The sequence below is a fragment of the Leuciscus leuciscus genome (assembly GCF_965113295.1).
Source record: "Leuciscus leuciscus genome assembly, chromosome: 2".
Lineage (NCBI taxonomy): Eukaryota > Metazoa > Chordata > Actinopteri > Cypriniformes > Leuciscidae > Leuciscus > Leuciscus leuciscus.
Window position 1 is genome coordinate 8,949,105 of NC_138726.1, and position 19,320 is coordinate 8,968,424.

General features: G+C 38.7%; 1 protein-coding gene across 2 annotated transcripts in view; it reads right to left on the minus strand.

Moving 5' to 3' along the window:
• Nucleotides 1–1,407: 1,407 nt before the first annotated feature.
• The window catches only part of ap1g1 (adaptor related protein complex 1 subunit gamma 1), a 30,722-nt gene continuing 12,809 nt past the window's right edge, over nucleotides 1,408–19,320 (minus strand). Inside the window, exons 4-23 of one of the 2 annotated variants that reach the window (XM_082161308.1) lie at nucleotides 19,035–19,176; nucleotides 18,838–18,934; nucleotides 18,057–18,133; nucleotides 16,991–17,086; nucleotides 16,364–16,444; nucleotides 16,177–16,275; nucleotides 15,173–15,228; nucleotides 14,833–14,946; nucleotides 14,607–14,747; nucleotides 14,077–14,131; nucleotides 12,946–13,068; nucleotides 12,249–12,338; nucleotides 12,037–12,161; nucleotides 11,808–11,912; nucleotides 11,534–11,675; nucleotides 10,391–10,517; nucleotides 8,317–8,418; nucleotides 8,076–8,236; nucleotides 6,966–7,064; nucleotides 1,408–5,273 (exon numbers count right to left, since the gene is read on the minus strand). In XM_082161308.1, coding sequence (XP_082017434.1) covers nucleotides 5,178–5,273; nucleotides 6,966–7,064; nucleotides 8,076–8,236; nucleotides 8,317–8,418; nucleotides 10,391–10,517; nucleotides 11,534–11,675; nucleotides 11,808–11,912; nucleotides 12,037–12,161; nucleotides 12,249–12,338; nucleotides 12,946–13,068; nucleotides 14,077–14,131; nucleotides 14,607–14,747; nucleotides 14,833–14,946; nucleotides 15,173–15,228; nucleotides 16,177–16,275; nucleotides 16,364–16,444; nucleotides 16,991–17,086; nucleotides 18,057–18,133; nucleotides 18,838–18,934; nucleotides 19,035–19,176 — 2,128 coding nt within the window. In that variant the 3' untranslated portion in view covers nucleotides 1,408–5,177. Of the gene's footprint in view, nucleotides 5,280–6,965; nucleotides 7,065–8,075; nucleotides 8,237–8,316; nucleotides 8,419–10,390; nucleotides 10,518–11,533; nucleotides 11,676–11,807; nucleotides 11,913–12,036; nucleotides 12,162–12,248; nucleotides 12,339–12,945; nucleotides 13,069–14,076; nucleotides 14,132–14,606; nucleotides 14,748–14,832; nucleotides 14,947–15,172; nucleotides 15,229–16,176; nucleotides 16,276–16,363; nucleotides 16,445–16,990; nucleotides 17,087–18,056; nucleotides 18,134–18,837; nucleotides 18,935–19,034; nucleotides 19,177–19,320 lie in introns of both variants that reach the window. The other variant, XM_082161307.1, reaches the window with a different exon arrangement.

Sequence of the window (19,320 nt, forward strand, 5' to 3'; positions counted from 1 at the left end):
TACAGGTTTGGAACAGCTGGACCTGGTACCCAAAGAGCCTGAAATGACACATGCGACATGTAATGAGTGAAAGAAAGAATGAATGCAAAATTAAGGTAAATGTGAGCAGAACATTTATATTGTGCATCATTTCCAGTCAAGCTCTAATTCTGTTGTCCATATGTTGGACATTGGAGGACAAACTTAGTTGTTAATGAAAGAAATTCCATGTTTAAAGGTAGTACAAATGCTGAGATGGAGACAGACAGGTGATCACATAACTATAGTAAAATTATATATAGCCTAAATATTTAATAATTAAGATAAAACGAAAGGCTTCTAATCCATGAAGTGTCAAGGGTCATTTTTTGTTTGAGGTAGGCCTATGAGAGAATTGAATAGTTTAAATCAGTAGGCCTAGTGCTCAACTGGTTGATCCAATTGTGTGTACCGTCTACCTTTACTTAACATACACATTGTAAGAATAGGCTATTTCTGATGAATAAACAATATAAGGTAAGGCTATTAAATAAAATTCCAAACTATTTTTGTTAAATTTAGTAAGTTGGTATGAGCCATCACAGTCATTTACAAAATAACACAAAATGAAAATAATGGGATTGCCAATATGGCATTTTGGGATTACGGGAACAACAGTTGCATGGTAAATGCACAATAAAATGACTTACTGTGTAATAAAACATATGGACATTGATCTTGATGAACAGAATGAACATCATCGCTATTAAATCCTTCCCAGTTGACACGCGAAGTACCGACTACGTAATGTATTGGAACTTTTCGGTAATTTAATGATTAATTAACTACGTAGGCCTAACTACAACATTGCATACTCGTAGTTTCTTTTGCGCTTTATTTATAATGAAGTGACGTACAGCGCGCGCCGCCGCATTTGCGCGCGGAATTGAAGAGTGCGCGCGCTATGGGTGACAGGACAGGGAAGTTCATAATTCTGAGGCGAGAGACTTTTTTATTAAGAAATTAACGTTAGAATCAAGACACTTGACATCGTCTCAACTGAACTGACTGCAGATACTGAATGAAGACAACGCATTTTCCCTCAGGCACTCTGAATGGAAAATAATACGTTGCTTTTTAATTTTTAATTTTTACATATATACAGAACTGCAGTCTGCTCAGCAGAATATTAGAGAGTAAAGAAGATGAAACACAATAGAATATGAAATGTTATTGTATAATTCAGTCTCCATTTGACAGGACATCAGGAGTAATTGTTTTGCCTCGGCTTCCATGACATGAGCTATTGCAGTTTTAAAGTTGAACACAAGAGGGTGACAGCAGATCCCGTTTCCAAACTCAAACTAGATCATCCAGAATGGTGCTTCACAGATTCTGTTCAGTTACAACTGAAGAAAAACATTTATTTCCAAAGCACAACAACAGACATCAAGTTTGACTGTTTTATTATTTCATTTGATCATTTTCTCCAGCCCAAAGACATTAATACACAGCATAAGTCTAAAATATCCCATGTCATTTTCATCCATCACAAATTCTTTTCAGTCCCAACACTCATTCCTCGAGGACATGGGACTGTGATTCAGTTCAGCATGTCAGACTCATTGGGGTCATCCGGCCATCCTGCACAAGGTCAGATGTGGTTGAATAGCAAGTGTAAAATATCTGAGAAGGGCATGTATAGATACACTTCAAAAACAACCTATACCTTTACAGATTACAAAGGGATTCTGATGGAGAAGGCAATCGTCCAAGCATGTGATACAGTGTCCACCTGGTCAAACGGTTACACCCAAACAAATGATGCTCACTTCCCCCTGACCACTTCCAGCACACAGAAAATCTGCTTCTCAATGAAGATTAATGGAGAATCAACAGCATATTTCCAAATCTACAAAGGTCTGTGCATGTATCGCAAGATATAGTGAATAGTGATGACTTAAGAATTGAAACTTAGCTTGCATTACCTCAGGAAGTTTACATAAAGAGTAGAAATGACAATATTTACATGTTTTTTTCACATGCGGCTGCAAAAAAAAAAATCATTGTTTGGTGTTGGGAAACTTGCTGAGAGACTTGGCAAGTTTACAGATGGATATTTCACCCTCTTCACACAATCACCTTTGCCTGACAAAGTAGTGTAAAAAGCAGCATGACTGGGAAAAAGTTGTGTTTTGAAACTTCTTGCGCAGTGCAATTTCATAGCGGTTTACTATTGTTATGCACCTCACGACTGCAGGCCGCCGTTTAATGTACCACCCCCGCATTAAGTTCACTCAAGAGTCATCGAAACACTCAGGGATTTGGCCATGATTTCACACCAGGGCATTTTATCTGAAGCCGTGCCTCAACTCCATGTGCTTCAAAAAGACTGTTTGGGAGTATTGGTCAGATGTGCGAGTCTAAAAACCCGTGGAAATACCGGTAATGTGGTTTATGGGAACAATGAACTTTGGATTTAAGCTTACCGCCACATATCAATGTTACTATAAAGAGGTCTGAAGGTAGTTCACGTTATTCAAAACCTGTATGACTTTCTTCTGTGGAAAAGAAAGTTGAAAAACACCTCCATACAATGAAAATCAATAGGGTCCAATGTGGTTTTGGACTCAATCTTCAAAACATCTCGCGTACCACACAAGTCAGTCAGTCAGTCATACAGGTTTGGAACAACATGAGGGTGAGCAAATAATGACAATTTTTATTTTTTGGGGTGAACTACCCCTTTAAATCACATTATTATATCTGAATAACTGGGAAGAACATGAGAAAGAAATGAGCTCCAGGCCACCATATCGAGAGGAGAAATTACATCTGTGTCTATATGCAGCATTTCATTCCTTCAGTAGTACATGACTGCGATACACATCTACCGTCTAACTCCAGATCGTGTGCACATTACACCCCCCTAACTTGAACGTCATAGGTCTTCAAATGGGATTTTTATTTGATTTGATCTTTTTTTATGCGTTTTACAATTATATACAATATACAGGCAGCACATAGTACATTTTCTTTCCAATAAACAATCAATCAATCAAACAGGTAAGTTGTTAAATTAGACTATTTTCTGAAGGAGAGCTTCAAACATTATACACTGTGCAGTACTGAAAGGAAGTCTTAGAAAATGGGATCTTAAAAAGGGATGAAAAGAACAAGCCGATGCATCTTAAAAGCCCTCAGTACTGTATGTACAGGAAAAGCCAGGAAATCGAAAGAATCGCAACAAAAGACAGACAAAGCAGCTAATAGGATCAAGTCGTTTTTCTCCATATACATAACATTGCTAAAATATATTTCCCAAGCCCAAAAGAACACCTTGATTTGGTCACCAGACTTGGCGAATGTAATTACGCAAAGTGATGAAGACAAAAAAAATTGAAGAGCAGCGAGAGATGACGTGAGGGTGCGGACGCTAAGGGTTTCCACCGAGCATTTCAATGACTTGAAGAAGCAGTAAGTACTCTTTCAAGTTGACAAAGACAACAACAAAAAAAGAAGACAATGTGAGGTATATTCAAGTTAATGTTGCGAACTGCCTTTGGAAGCTGCGAGAAGAGACACGAACTAACACACGCTGACAGTACGCACTTGATATTTGAGTTAAGATGCCCTCTGAATGAGAACTCGAATGAAATGACAGCAAAACAAACAAAAAAAAAGTCCTCTACTCTTCAAACATCACGTTCTTGCTCTTCCTGTAACGATAACCGCTCATCTCGCAGACGTCTGAGGGTTTTCTTTTTAACCGTTTATGACAAAGGCACATCGCTTCAAATCAGGCAATAATTCTGAACTTCAAATCACTGCAGAAAGTCAAAACAACAAAAAGAAAACAAAAAGTCCATTCAGTGCATATAACTACATTCAGGAAGGCCTTATATTCATAGTCTATATTTACAGCATCTATGCTGACCATAACTTTCTTACACATCGCAGGGCCTCTATTTGTGTTAATTTACTGAAAAAAAAAACCAATTTCAGTTTTAAGATCACGCTGTCCAGCTACATTTTTTAATAGGATCCAATCTTTAAGGATTGTGCTAAAATCAAACTTCTTTAGTGTAGGCTATTTTCAATCTATATAAATGCATTTCAATATTTAAAAAAACAAAAACGACACAAGAACACACCATCTGTGATGAGTAGAGGCAAACAAACTAACTATAATATGCCAAATTAAGGGTTTTGGGGGAAATGAGTCCAGCTTTGATGATGCATAACTACTGGGTGATGTAATGCATACAGACAGACAGTAACAAGCAACACTCTCAAACTCCCATCTTCTCATCCACTAAACACAACTCCAGTTTACCTCGAATGGAAAAGCTCCAGTTTCATTGTCAAAGACAAAAAGCTGTCCTGCTTAAAAAGAATAAATCACGACTCAAGTGATGATTCACGTGATGAAGGTTAAGCACTTCTGGACAGATCTGTTAGTGTGAACATTACAGCTGGCAGACACTGTCCCGAACGTTGTTTCCAGAGCATTCATCTGGTATACTTTATTATAGGACATTAGATCAACCTTACACGAAAATTAAGAAATGCCATGTACAATGAACGATAATTTAAGGCGACAACCCATTTTCCTCTTGATTCTGAAATGCTTAAGGTGCAAATGTTCAGACTTTGCAATTTATTCAGTATGTTATTTTTTTTTTTTCTCCTTAAAATAAACCAAACCCATTAACAAGATTAAAAACATGGAAAATTCAAACAAAACAGACAGATCAAACAAGCAGCTCCTTTGTATAGTGGCCACGAGTGACGTTTTTTTCCCCCAGTGTACGGGCCCTGGGCGGCAGGGTGAGCCGGAGTGTGGGACGAGTGCACTACAGTGAGAGGATAAGTGAGAGTGCACAACGTTAAGTGCAAGTGTGAGAATGGACATTTTGCACTAATCCCGAAGCAGAGAGAAAGGACAGACGGGCAAAAAAAAAACAAATGAAAAGATATGCATTCAGATATTTGTGATTTTTCTTCATCATTGTCGCTGTAATCGTCATCATCATTAGTCTTCATACCATCAACTCTTGACTGTGTCAGGAAGATTCCGCTGCTTCCCATGCAACCCCAGGGCAGCGATCTGTGGTGATGTCACGGGGATCATTTGGGAATGGGGAGGGGACATCTTTCCCATAGTTCCCTTGCTGGGGGGGGAGGTGGGGGTCTTTAAGATTGAGAAGGGTAGCAAATCACTGCCAGGACTGAGGGGGGAAATTGTTGACCTCGGCCAGGTCTTGTACAGGAGAGCCTTTGTGAGTGTATGTCAGCTTGATCCGCATTCGCAACTGTTGCTAAAACAAAAGAGGAAGTCAGGCACATGCGGAAGCAGATGTGTGCAATTCTATAATATGCAAATATCAGTCACAGAGATATGGGCTGGGATCTAATTTATTTTTCTGATAAAAATTGAGACCTTCAGGTTTGCTGTACTTGTTTGTATTATATATGACTATATAATAATAGCCTGATAATAATAAAAATGGTTTATTACTAAATAAAAAGAAACAATTGAAATAAGAAATATTATTATTGTAATTTCATTGTAAAATTAAATCAAGCATTTAAGAAAAACAACTATTTTATAGTACTAATATTTCTTCATTCACAGTCTTTACAATTTGATAACTGCGTGATTTTGTTTTTAATCCGATAAATCATGCAGTCCTGGGAAAAACACTGACTTTAGCACAACTAGCCTGATCAGATTGTTCTCACACATTTGATTTCAAACTCTAAAAACCAACGTCTCACTGGCTTTCAGTATTAACCTTCATTTACATTGTTGCTGGACAGAGGGAGGGCGTTAACATTGATCGAAACTTTTCCTCTGTAAATGCAAAACCACATGTGCTGTTGTGGTGGTTGTGTTGCAGTGTTTTTCTAGGGTGCTCCTAGACTTATGACACAGCCTAAGGCCCCGTCCACACTACTGCGTTTTAGTTTAGAAACGGAGAATTAAAACGAATACGATCTCCGTCCACACCAGCGTTTTAGCTGCGTATTAGAATTGATCTCCGTCCACATTAAAACGACTGAAAACGCGGATCACGTGACCATTCACCAACACTGGGCATGCGCGTGCCGATGTAAACACAACTTCATTGATAAAATGATCCCACCATGCGCTGGTTCTTCCCGGGTTAACCCAAACCCGACGCTCCATGTACGGTCGGTACCGCCGCTGCACACGGGAATTGTCACAGATCGCTCGAATAATAGCTTGCCTCCGGCGCATGTAGGCAGTTATAGCATTGTAAAATGCAGAATTTACTTGCACAACAGCTGCTAGCAAAGCTATACGCCATGACTGATGACACCCAATCATAGAGCCGAGCGTGAGCCTCTACTACGTCATCGTTTCTAAAGTCCTCCGTTTTGACCCGTCCACACTAAAACGCCCTCCGGAGATTCAAAACGAAAAACGGGTCAGCAGCGTTTCTAAACTTCTCCGTTTTGGGTCTCCGTTTTTGCCGTTTTAGTGTGGACGGGAGGTGCAAACGTAGCAAAAGGTCTCCGTTTTTAAACGAAAACGCAGTAGTGTGGACGGGGCCTAAAAGGAACAATTACACATTCACAGGGTAAAGTCACTCCATGAATTCGAATTCAATTTTGATTGTTTGCACAGAACTCGTAATCTTATATAACCAAATCATGACAGGGAATCTGAGAAAAATTACTAATCAAGGGTGAGATTTCAGAAAAACATTTGGTAGGTGTGACACCCTTGACCCGATTTGAATCAGCCAGTGAGACGCCACCTTAAACCATCAAAGTCACTGAGATGTGACATTTCCTCCTATTCTTAAACCAAGATAAATAATGGCTGCCACAGGCTTTTTAAAGCAAACTTTCAACTTCAGGGTACAATTATCTACTTTTACTCAACACTGATCAGACTTCTGAAGCCGTTTCAGGACAAATGACTGACTACTGTAATAGGAAGCAAAGCGTGGCCTGGGCTCACAGCAATGTTTTACCTTTTGTGGGTTGAGAACCCTGATGACCTGCGTGACGCTTCCCTGGTTGACTGCAGGAACTACATTACTGCTGGGGGACAGAAGCTGCAGCTGGAATGTCTAAAAACACAAACAAACGTTTTAAGTATTTGGCTGAAGCAAAAATTACCAACATATGCTTGCACAACTATATTCCAATATTAAAAGGAATTTGGTCATATTCCGACTGAATGCACCACTTTCAAGCATTAACCTGACTGCAGGGCATATGCAGAGTTTTAAAATTAAATGTAAGACTTTTTTGCTTTGGACGGACTTTTCCCTCCCCATGCCTGGGATGGCCCTACATATCACCAATCCCATACAATCTCAACAGGGCTTTTCACACTGCGCTTAACCCGGTGTCATTCTAAGCCCTGCTTTTAACCCCAGGAAAGTTCACACTTTTATTTTAGAAGTGGGGTTAGCACCACTTTTTACCCGGGGTTAAGAAAACCTGAGTGAATTAAGACTTTTGTTATTCCATTTAAGATATTTAAAGGTACAGAGTAAGCAATTTCTGAGAAACGCTGTTGAAAATTTAAATCAACACGTAAAAGTATTCTGTGAATATTTGCTAGATGTTTGTTTTGAGTGCAAAAAAAAAAAAAAAAAAAAAGTCCTAGCTGTATAAATAGGTGAAAAAACCCCCCCCGAAGTGGATCGACAGTAGAGGGCGTATACTCTCATAATGGGGAAAGAGAGTGTGAGTGAGTGGGACATTTGTAGAAAGAGATGGCTAAAACATTACCAAAGAAGAAAAGGTCAGAGGACTATAACTGGAAGAAGGGTTACAATCAGACAAGAGAGATGCAGGATGACCTGAAAACAGACGACGAGGTTTCTTTGTTTCTGCTCTATCCGTGAGTAACATTGTTTATTTGCCATGTTTCACAGAACAAAGATATGCTGTTGCATCAAAGCTGATTTATCCATACTTGTGTGAGCTATCTGATGCGGAAGCTGTTAGTGTTTGCCTGTGTTGCATGGCATGTTCACTATTTTTAGGATTTTGAATAATTATCTGGGTTAGCCAACTAGGGTTCTCTATAAACAGTACAACTAGAGGAAAAAAAACAAAAACGTACAAACCTTTGGTACTGCAGCCTGGAACACAAAGTCTGTCATGTCAGCCTCGGTGGAGTTGGTGGCGTGGATGGTGATAACTGCAATATTGGGATTGGGGTTGGCCCTCTCGAATGTGAACTCAATTTTCAGACCATTTTTGTTGTACGCCGTCATTGGCGGAATGCCTGCAAGAAAGAAACGGATATGATAATTGCATTGCCCTATTTTGCATTAATAATTATGATGAAATTTAATGTAAGCTCACCCGCTGCAATGTCATTGAAAAGGGGTTGCGAAGAGAGACCATCCAAAAGGAAAGGGGGCTGGGACATGGGTACAGAGGGAGCAGGGGTGGGGGTTGGACCACCTAAGGAGTGAGAAGGAACACAATAGGTGTGAGTAGGGTTTCACCCAAAAATAAAAATGACTGGTGAAGGAAAGTCATTTGGGTTTGGACCAAATTGAGGATGAGTAAATCACTAGAGCAGATTCAGTACAATTATTTTGTGTGTAACTCTCAAATAAATCTACACAGAGAACCCTGACAGTTGGTATATAATAATATTTAAGGTTAAAATTAACAACTGATTTGTATAAACATTTAAATGGCAAAAAAAAGGCAGTTTTTCTAATAATAGGTTTATAATAATTTAATGAGAAGATAGTTTTATTACTTTTTTTGAAATATATATATTTAAACAGTGGGTGCAAAAAATATTTCATGACAGATTAATTCAAACATACATTACATATTAAAGGGTTAGTTCACCCAAAAATGAAAAGTATGTCATTAATGACTCACCCACATGTCACTCCAAACCCGTAAGACCTCCGTTTCTCTTCTGAAGACATCTTAAGATATTTATGATTTATTCCGAGTGCTTTCTGTCCCTCCATTGAAAGTCAATGGACGGTATACAGTTCACGTCCATAAAGGTAATAAAGACATCATCAAAGTAGTCCATGTGACATCAGTGGGTTAGTTAGAATGTTTTGAAGCATCGAAAATACATTTTGGTCCAAAATTAACAAAAACTACGACTTTATTCATACACCGTGCTTCTCCCTCAGACTGTAACCGAAGCTCGGGCGCACCAGATAACACGTCAGCAGCGTCAATGTGGACTCGTGAACGCGGATGGAAAACAGACCGGAAGAGAATACAATGTTGAATAAAGTCGTAGTTTTTGTTAATTTTGGACCAAAATGTATTTTCGATGCTTCAAAACATTCCAACTAACCCACTGATGTCACATGGACTACTTTGATGATGGCTTCATTACCTTTATGGACGTGAACAGTATACCGTCCATTGACTTTCAATGGAGGGACAGAAAGCACTCGGAATAAATCTAAAATATCTTAAGATGTCTTCAGAAGAGAAACGGAGGTCTTACGGGTTTGGAGTGACGTGGGTGAGTCATTAATGACAATTTTCATTTTTGGGTGAACTAACCCTTTAAAGAACAGGTTAAATAAAAATATAATGAATATGTAATACAGAGCAAATATTTAGCACAACACTCCTCTCTGGAGTTTGTTTTTCTGTAGTTGAAACACGGATTGAGGCATGATACATTTCGATGTTTCACTGTATCTTTCAACACACCTTCTGATGTTCATTCATGTTTATTTCATGCTATAACTAGTGGAGAGGAAGAGATGATCGGTTCACATTGTCTGAATTTCGATCACATTGTCTTACAGAATTTGTAAGCTGAGAATATGTTTTATATAAAAAGTAACAAAGCTTATTGTGGCGCGCTACAAATAAAGTTTAGTAAAGTTTTGTTCACACATCAACTGAAAACAGCATAGACTAAAAGATCAATGCTTGGAATTTAAGTAAGGGATAATGTATAGTAAGGCGGTTGTTATAGCGAATAACAACCCACGACAGGCTGAACAGGTCTTGAATCAGCCTGAAGGGGTTGTTATTCGTTATACATTATCCCGCTTATTACATGGCTACCTACAAAATAAATCAATAATTTGACAAAATATTGATTTAAAAAGGAGTTTCTTGATTTAAAAACGATTGTATTGCTTCCGCTAAAGAAAATAGTCCGTTCCGCGTCCATAGCAACGCTGTTTTTCATGGCAACGGTGTGTTATCAAGAAATAACAGACCGCATTCTACATTGGAATTCAACCAAGCCATGTAATAAGAATTGATATCAGTTCATCAAAATGAGAATAGAGCCCTATAAATAAGAAATGTTTATTTTTGGGTGAACTGCTACTTTAAGGACTAAATGACAACACTAAAGTCAGTGCTCTAAACATGGAGAGACAGGAATGGCAGGATGTGAATTTGGTACAGAACAGCAGAAGTGTACCTGTCAGAGAAAGGTCGCCCAGCAGGTCCAGCAGTTCTCCTCCAGCTGATGCAGGCTTTGTGGGAACAGTGGTTTGGATAACAGGTACCACATCATTACCTCCGAGTAGATCTAATAAATCATTTGCCTGAAAAACAGGAAACGGACCATTAGCTTAAATATTTCACAATGGCTACATATCCCTCTTTATCTGCTCAACCGTACCGGAGAGATTGTTTTATTATTCTAGTACAGAGGTTCTCAACCCATTGCTAATGGCTCCATCGGGCTACACATTTTGGATATCTCTCTTATCTAGCACACATGATTCATCTCATCAGATCGTTACTGGAGCACTCAGTGAACTAAACTGCCACTGTGTTTGAGTTGCCAAACAGCAGCATGAGGAATGAATTAAATGAAGAATGGACTTATTACCCGTAGATGAGGTAAACTATATGGACAAAAGTATTGGGACACCTGACCATTACACCAACAGGGACTTTAATGACATCACATTCTAAATACATAGACATTAATTTGGAGTCTGTGACTTTACTTTGCTGCTATTCCTAATCACTTCCATTTCCCAATAATACAAAGTTGTCCATGGAAACTACAATTTTACAAACTGACTTATTGCAAAGGGCTAGGTGCTTGATTTTATACAACTGTGGCAATGGGTTTGATTGAAACCCCTGAATTCAAGAATTAAGAGGTGTCCCATTACTTTTGTCCATATAGTGTATGTTATTTTTAGTGTTTATTCTTTCCCAGACACATTACATTCACCATGTTGTCAGCCTTTTGACTCCATTCTTTGACCCATAACATACTAACCACAACAAAAATAACTTGCTCAACTATTGTTCTGTAAGTACAATTTAACGGCTTTCTTGGTGCCTACAATACTCACATTTGTGCTTCCCCGCTCACAGCTCTCTGCAAACTTTTTTTTCTAATCTGACAACCCCTCATCTCCCATGGCATAGTGAAATAGCCAATAAATTGTGTGTCATGTATACTGGTTTTTCAGTATCTACTTGTTTGACATTGTTTTTGCTTGTGTATGAGGGAAGTACACATATTCAGAGGCTGAGTACGCCGTCAGATTATTGAGTTGCCAAAAATTTGCATTGGGTTGGACTGCTCTAGAAAACTCACCTGACTGGCTGGTTGAGGGATGCTGGGCAGGTGTTTTGTGTCCAGTATGGTTGATTCTGTTTCCCCATTGGTCTGCACAATCTCTGCTGGGCCGTTGGAGGCCGTTTTCTCCATGATAGGCATTCGCTCTAGTAATGCAGGTCTTTCATGGGAAAGATAAAGAGATAGGGTGAGGACAAGAAACAAGAGCTAGGGGTGAACCATCAAATATAAAAAGTGACTGGCTGTTGAAATTGAGACAAACATGAGTCTGGAACTGTAGGTGATCTTTTACCTCATGTGATCATATTTTTTGAAAAGTGCATTATATTCCACAGCTCTCTGCTGCAGCTCCACGTCTATGCTGCTGCCATATATTGAGACCACTTTTTTGATTCGACTGCGGGGCAAAATGAAAATAAATGGAAGATCATTGCCTCATCCGTTTGGGGACACAAACTCATTTCAAGAAAATATATCCCTGTATCAAAAGTCTGAGTCTGAGCCAGAACAAGTATGCTTACTTCACACTGCTGAAACGGGTGGATAGCTTCATGATGGCAGTCAGGGAATAACCTCTCGTGACAGGGGTGGACAAGTTAGAAACGAGGAGACCTTCTAAAACATCCAGGACCTCGTCTTCAGAAACCTTTCAGATGAAATCAGAATGATACAATTGTTCTGCCGTTAAAATAACTGTGCATGTGTAGTTTGAAGTGTCCATGGAGGCATTTACCTGAATAGGTTCCTCTTCCTCACACTGGCCTGAGACCAAAAGGTCTCCATATTCTCCTATGCACCAGGATGCCACCTGTACTAGAGGTTGCTATAGGAAGAAAAGTTTGAGTTAGTTCACACAGACATAATTCTCATTATCATTTAATCATACAATTGTCATTCCAAACCCGCATGACTTAAATTCTGTGTAAACTTTTTTTCTGTATGTTTCACAGAAGTAACACCACGGATCCACGCATGTACAGCTGGCTAATTAGAGTTCTGTAAACCAAGTCTGTATAAAAGGTGTTTGTTGTGTTTCAACTAGTTTGGAGGACGGCATTGAAGAGCAAGGCATTGCTGCAAGTGCTCTAAGGTGAGAGTGCGTCTTTAGAGAGCATCATATTTTTGCTGAGATTGACGAAAGGCTGTAAAAGAAAGGCTGTGCAGAAAGCCCTTATATTAAGATATGCGTACAAACACAAAATGGTCCATAGTGAATGAGGCTCAAAGTCAAAATGGGGCCTGATACTTTCAAGCTTAAAAATGGTTTACATTTCACTCTGTTGTTCATACAAAGCTACTGTATGACTTCAGAATAATTTAGGCACACAAGTTGCATAATCTTTTTTTAATAGTTCTCTGTCATTATATTCACTTTGAAATTACCAATTAAAAGTCAAATGAAGAAAAAACAGTGTTAAGATGATTCTAACCTGAGAGATGTCATCCAGGAGGGCTTTGTAGAGTCTCTGTACAGTGTAGGCATGCATCTCTACACTATTCGTAATGAGCTGAATGAGGTTGGGCACAGAGTCATCCCGGACGTAACTCCCTGCCTATAAAAGCAGACACAACAAGGGCATCAATTCACTTTGCCACCAAGAGGGAGCCGTTTCATACATTTCCACCTCAGAAAATGTGGTTTTGGACCCGAACAAATGGCCCTGGGTTTGAACCAGGAACTGCTAACTTCAGGCCAGAGGGCAGGATCATTTCTGTAACAAATAACTGCAACTCAATCAGGAAAGACTACTGCAAAACTAGACCGAATCAAATTATAGTGGATGTTAAAATGTCCTCAAAACTCATAAGATATTGTGTGTGATTACTTGTGGGCAGGTTATGTCATAATTTTTCTCAAGTAAAACTGATTCTGAAAGAGGTCTGCAGATTCCCCGGCCAAGCACTGGCTTCAGCTTGAGTATCGAAATCATTTTGGTGGAACAAGGGTATCACACGACACACACACACACACACGTCAAAAACGCATTACCAAGGCTAAGATTAAGTATAGTAACCAAGGCTATTCAGCGATAACAGGATTATTCTTTACAGTCTACAGTCAATATCATCAGCACCACTGTTAAAAATATTGTCTATTCAACAGCATACTTTAAAGTCGGCAATAAATGAAAATTCACCCTATTTTCTAAATGCGTTTTATAGATGTTATTGGAATGATTCCTCCGTTCATGTTTATTTATTTTTTACCATCATTTTTTGTAAAAATGTCATCTTACTGTCATTGCGACAGACTTGTATTCAAGACTTCTCCAATCATTTAGTCTTCTTAAACCCCAACCTTACCCACATATCAACATCCAATCAACAAACGATGCATAGAACCAAGTTCCCATTCTGCAGTTTAACTTTTTTTTAATAATCTATTTCGCCTGGGTGTACATCACAATAAAGGAAAAAAGGCCTATCGATCGATATTTCCATTAAATCGCAACTTTAAATTTACATCAAGTGGTAAACTGAAATATTCATGAATGTGATCTAGTTTAATAATAAGAGTAAATTCAAGCAGAATATAGTGTACAAAAATTAGAGATATTTACCGTTGTCAAAACCCTCATAATGGTGTCTATGTGCCATCTTTTGGAGGGCGCATACCTGCAACAAACAAGTGTTAGTCATTTCTGCAAGCCAGTAGACTAAAGCTCACAGACTAAAATATTAAATCAAGTCACTAAAACAAAAAAGCATAAGTAAAACCCTTTAAATTCCACTTAACCAAACTCCTTTTAGTACTGTCAGATAAAAAGTGTCAACAGAGTCAACTTCTGCCGATGGATCACTCATTTTATCATCACACAGTCATGAGTCACTTCACAAGTCACTTGAACAACTCAAGAAAACCTCTTTGCTTTTCAAGGGCTTGGTTATTGAATTTGATTGGATCCACTTAACTAAGCTTTTATAATATTTAAAAAACCTCTAACAACAGTCTTCAGACTTTTCAAAAGGGCTACAAGGACGTGCAACACGACTGCTGCGAATCCACTCTCTCAATACGGGAAATGATGGCACTTCCTCTCAAATGATTTGTGCTTCACATGATTTACGTTTTCACAATAAACAGCCTTACTTCTCAGCAGCCAGAAAGATCCCTGATGCGCAGTCTGCTTTGAAATCAGGGTCACAGGAGTCCAGGAAATACAGAAGTTCTTTCATCATGCCCCGGATGTTGTTGCCGTTGACCAGGGCGAAGCTCAGCTCCATTGCACGCCTGTGGAAGGACAAGTGTAAGCAGCAGGACTCATCCTCTTAAGCCATAACTGATATAAAATCCATACAGCCTGCACATAATTTACCGTTTAATGGACACATCAAGGTCTTTCAAGCAGTCCACAATAGTGCTTCGATGTCTCTGCACAGCATTGTGATCAGTCTGCACGGTCTTCAGTAGAGATGTCAATGCCACGTATCTGATCAGGGAGAGTAATAATGTCAAAGCCCTATCATTTTGACAATCGAGTCTAGTGTGAACGGCACATGAAATTAGCTTTTTCAGTCCACAATAAAGCTGTAGTCAGAGACAATGAGATCATCAATGCAACAATCAGACGATGGATCACTCAATATCTTCATCACGGAACAGCAATTTTGGAATATAACACTTTGGTCAAAAGTCACAGACAAAACTAAACATACCTGATGTTTTTGTCATTGTTGAGAAGAAAACGTCCCAGAATGTTAATTGCTAAAACCTGTAATGAAATAAACAAAAGAATTTAATAATTTTCTGCAGATACCAGGGTTCCAGACTGCATGTTGTGACCTCTTTTCTTACTGGTGCGAGTAAATTTTGTTAGAGTTCGCACTGGTGCAACCACTACGTTGCCCAACTGATAAGAGCTGCCATTTCTGGCACATATGAAAAACATCAAACGAAATTATGAGAAACAGTAATTAATTGCTTAGCTGGGGCCGACCTTGATCACGCAACACCGTTACACAGCGCTGGGAGATCCAGTGAGAAAGCATTTGAATTCACCTCAGTATTAATCACATCACCGCAAGATTTAGTGAGAAGCACTTGAATTTGGCGGAGAATTCTCTGTTATAAACCATATCAGATCAAATAGTGTTGATTATAGTTATAGAAGGCTTTTCAGTCCACAAATCACCAATTATTCACCATGGGTTTAATGTAGTAACTCTAACTGTAAACATGGTATTGTGGCAGAAATAGTCGAATGTTTTTACATTATTCATTTAAAGGTTTGTACAACCCTTTAAAGGTGATATTCAAGCATTTTTCAAGGACTGTTAAGTGCTTCACACTTTTTCCAGTTATTTTTAATGTGATAACACAATTTTTTTTTTATCTTTCTCTAAAAATTTGTTGTAAATAAAAGTTTTTTGTTTTTTTTCCATCTCAACTCAAGCACATTGCTTTACTGTCAAAAATGCATTTCCAAGAAGTAAACACAATATTATTAGTTACTGCAAAAGTCATTTTATGAATAATTTACCTTTATGATTAAAAATCCCCCCACCCCCCCAGACGCTACCGAATCAGGAGCTGGTGCCACCGTCTGTAGAACGTAGTGGCACCGGTGACACTGTTCTGACATGTTAGTCTGGAGCCCTGAGACACCCTTTGAATATCAAGACATTTTGACAATCCACTCAGATTTCTGAGCAACACTCACCCTTAGTCCACTCTCTGATTTGATGTCCATAATAGTAAGAACAGTTTCGTAGAGGATAGCATTGCCTACATTTTTACTCGTCTCTGTGTTCGTTGCAACCTATTAAAAAATAATTTGATGGGAAATCTTTAGAAGGTAGAAAGGAAAAGGTATGTGGTTATAAAGTGGATCAAAACATACTGCTTACCTGTGCAAGAATGTCATTCATAGCTTCACTAGAATCATCATCACCCTTTCCCAGAATTCTCAGTAGCCTCAATATCCGCACCTTAAAAATGCCAAGAGACACAAAGTGAACCATTGTGTTAGCGTATAAAGAACAGATATCACCTCAATTGTAAAAACTGACTAAAGGACCACTCTAAAAATCTATTTTGTGGATCTGACCAAACAATGGACTTGAGATACATTACAGACTGTAATTCACATCAATGGAAACATTAAAGGTGCTGCAAGAGATTTTATGAAATGGCACTCAGGAAATATTCCTATTACATGACATATCACTGAAACTGTCATGTCTCGGTGACTACCCTAGGTTCTGTAAATGGGGTACAGCTAATCAGAAAACTTACAGGCACTTTCTTCCAGTCAATTATTCTGCATGTTCATAGATCAGTCCATATAAGGGAAGCAGGAAGTTGAGAGCCAAGTCATGGGAGTGTGCAATTTCCTCTAAACTGTCTTTGCAGGGCGGGGTTTTAGAACGAGGGGGCGTGTCAAATTGTAATTCTGCCAGAAGTTCCAGAACAGCCGATTTCACTTACGGCACTTTTAAACACAGCAACATAGACAGGAGATGATGTGTCTTTACCTGCAGGAAAGGGTCACTGATGCCGGACACATCATGCTCAGGGGAGTAGCCTGACATGATCAGATTCTTCAGGATTCTTACAAGTTGTGGAACCAGCTAGAAAAAAAAAAAAAAAAGTGGGAGAAAAAAAGGGTCACAGCAGCAGATTTTAAAACAGGACAGCACATAAAAAGTCCGTAAGTGTCAATACAAGTAGGCACCCTGAGTTGATCATCTTCCAATAGATTGGTTTCACTATGCATTTAATTAATGATGTTTAAGACATGGATACCATGTCAGTGTTTTTTGCAATTGTTTGGCACTTTTCCTGTTTATTAATATAATCCTCATTAATTTTGGAAATGTCTCCATTTTATTTGTGCCCCCACTATAATGTACATATTGGAAAAACCACAACCCAATAGTGACCGTATGAAAGAGAACCATTAAAATTAATCTAAAGGTAAACGCAGGACAAGTGAAAATGTATATGAGGTCTACGTAATCCTGCATAAAAACAAAAAACACTTAAATGACGACAATTGCAAAATAAACAGTACATCAAAACCAAAAAATTGGACTACATCTACAGTGACGATGAGGATGAGTCTGTTTTGTTTTCTTTAAGAGCATGCACCAGCTATGAAACCAGAATGTCCTCTTACCTTTTCATTCTAATACAATGCAGGAATTGTAACAAAGACAAATGACAGAAAAAATATGAAGTAGATGTTAGGGGGGAATTGGAAAAAAGTCACTTTCAGAGAAGAGCTTAACATAATGCTACAGTTATGAGCATGAGAGGTGGGCGTGCTGGCACAGTAGATCTGGCTGGGGGTGGGAAGAGTAGAAGCAGATATACAGAGGAAGAACCCTTATTCATCATCTCCCAGTGAGATAAACACACCTGCAGCTAAATCTAGGACAAGCATCCAGATTTCAGTCAAAGGACTACAGTCTCATTTTAGTAGTCATGTCAACGCTATCAGCAACAGATAAGAGTGTTTGTCTCAGAGTGGCTGATGTGGTGCATAAACAGTTTTAGAGGTGACTGGTGAAGGTCAAGGCATGAACGCTTGCTATGTACCTTCCTGAAGTGAGAGAGCATGTCAGGACTTCGCTCACACATTTCAGTGAGCAGAACAACAGATGTGTGGAGAACTCCTGCAGAAAACACAGAACAATACATTGATTTCTTTTATGTAACTCATAAGCAACCCAAAACACTTCGTTTACATTATGAAAGTGAACAACAAACTGACATTCTGCTGTTGTTGTTTAATGTGAAAGACTGATTTAAATCTGAATGTATGAACAAAAGACATTCAAATTAACTAGTTTCGTAACAATAAAAAGCTAAAGTCTGCCATTTCTGAACTGGGGACTGATAATAAGACAAAAAATAATAATAATACTGATTTCTGTAATTTTGTTTGATTCTGTTCATTGAGGACGATAGTGGAGTTTGATTTTGAAAGTAAGAGATGGATAAGTAATGGAAAATGATATTGAGGACAGAGTAAATAACTAAATGCTAAACTAAACACTAAAGATCACCAATTTAAACAAAGTGAGCTTCAAATATTTTCATTAGAAAAAAAACGCCCTGACAGAAATTGCTATTTTTTTTACATTTAACAAATTGGCAGCATTCACTCATATCAAAGTTCACCCCTCCATATACACTAAATTGTAATCTCGCAAATTAAAGAAAAGAAACGGTCATTTTAATTCAACATGCATTAATGTATCCAACGTATTAACGCATACATGATGAGAATGTATTAGTAGGAATGATCTATCTGTTTATTCATTTCAATGACTATAAAATGAGACCTATGGGAAAGTTTAAGGAGCAGAGCTCTCACCATGATTTTTCTCGCTGAGCAGGTTTTTTGTTGCTGGCAGGAACATCTCCATCAGCTCTGGGACTTTGCGGATGACGTGAACCGCACACAGTGCTGCCTGAGGGCAAAGAGATCATGTCAAATCCGTTCGCACATTCAGAGCTCGACATCCAACTGGACATGAAGTCCATGTTCAGCTGTGAAGGAGTGTGAAATACCTTTTTCCTCAGATAGGAGTTTGACGTTTTGAGGAGTTTCTCCACTTCTCCAGCTAAGTCACGGCACATTTCAGATGAGCCCATGCAGCCCAGGGTGCACAAGGCCAGTCCCTGCACATACTGTGTACTGTGGTTCAAGTCACTGCAGAGAGAACATAAGGAATGTATAAAATCATTTAAGTCAGTGATTATTAACCGCAATTCAAAAATGGGTCGCAGAAGGCAAGAAATAAAAACAAACAACGCAAATAAAAGGGGAAAACGCTTCCCATATCTTGATGTCAAA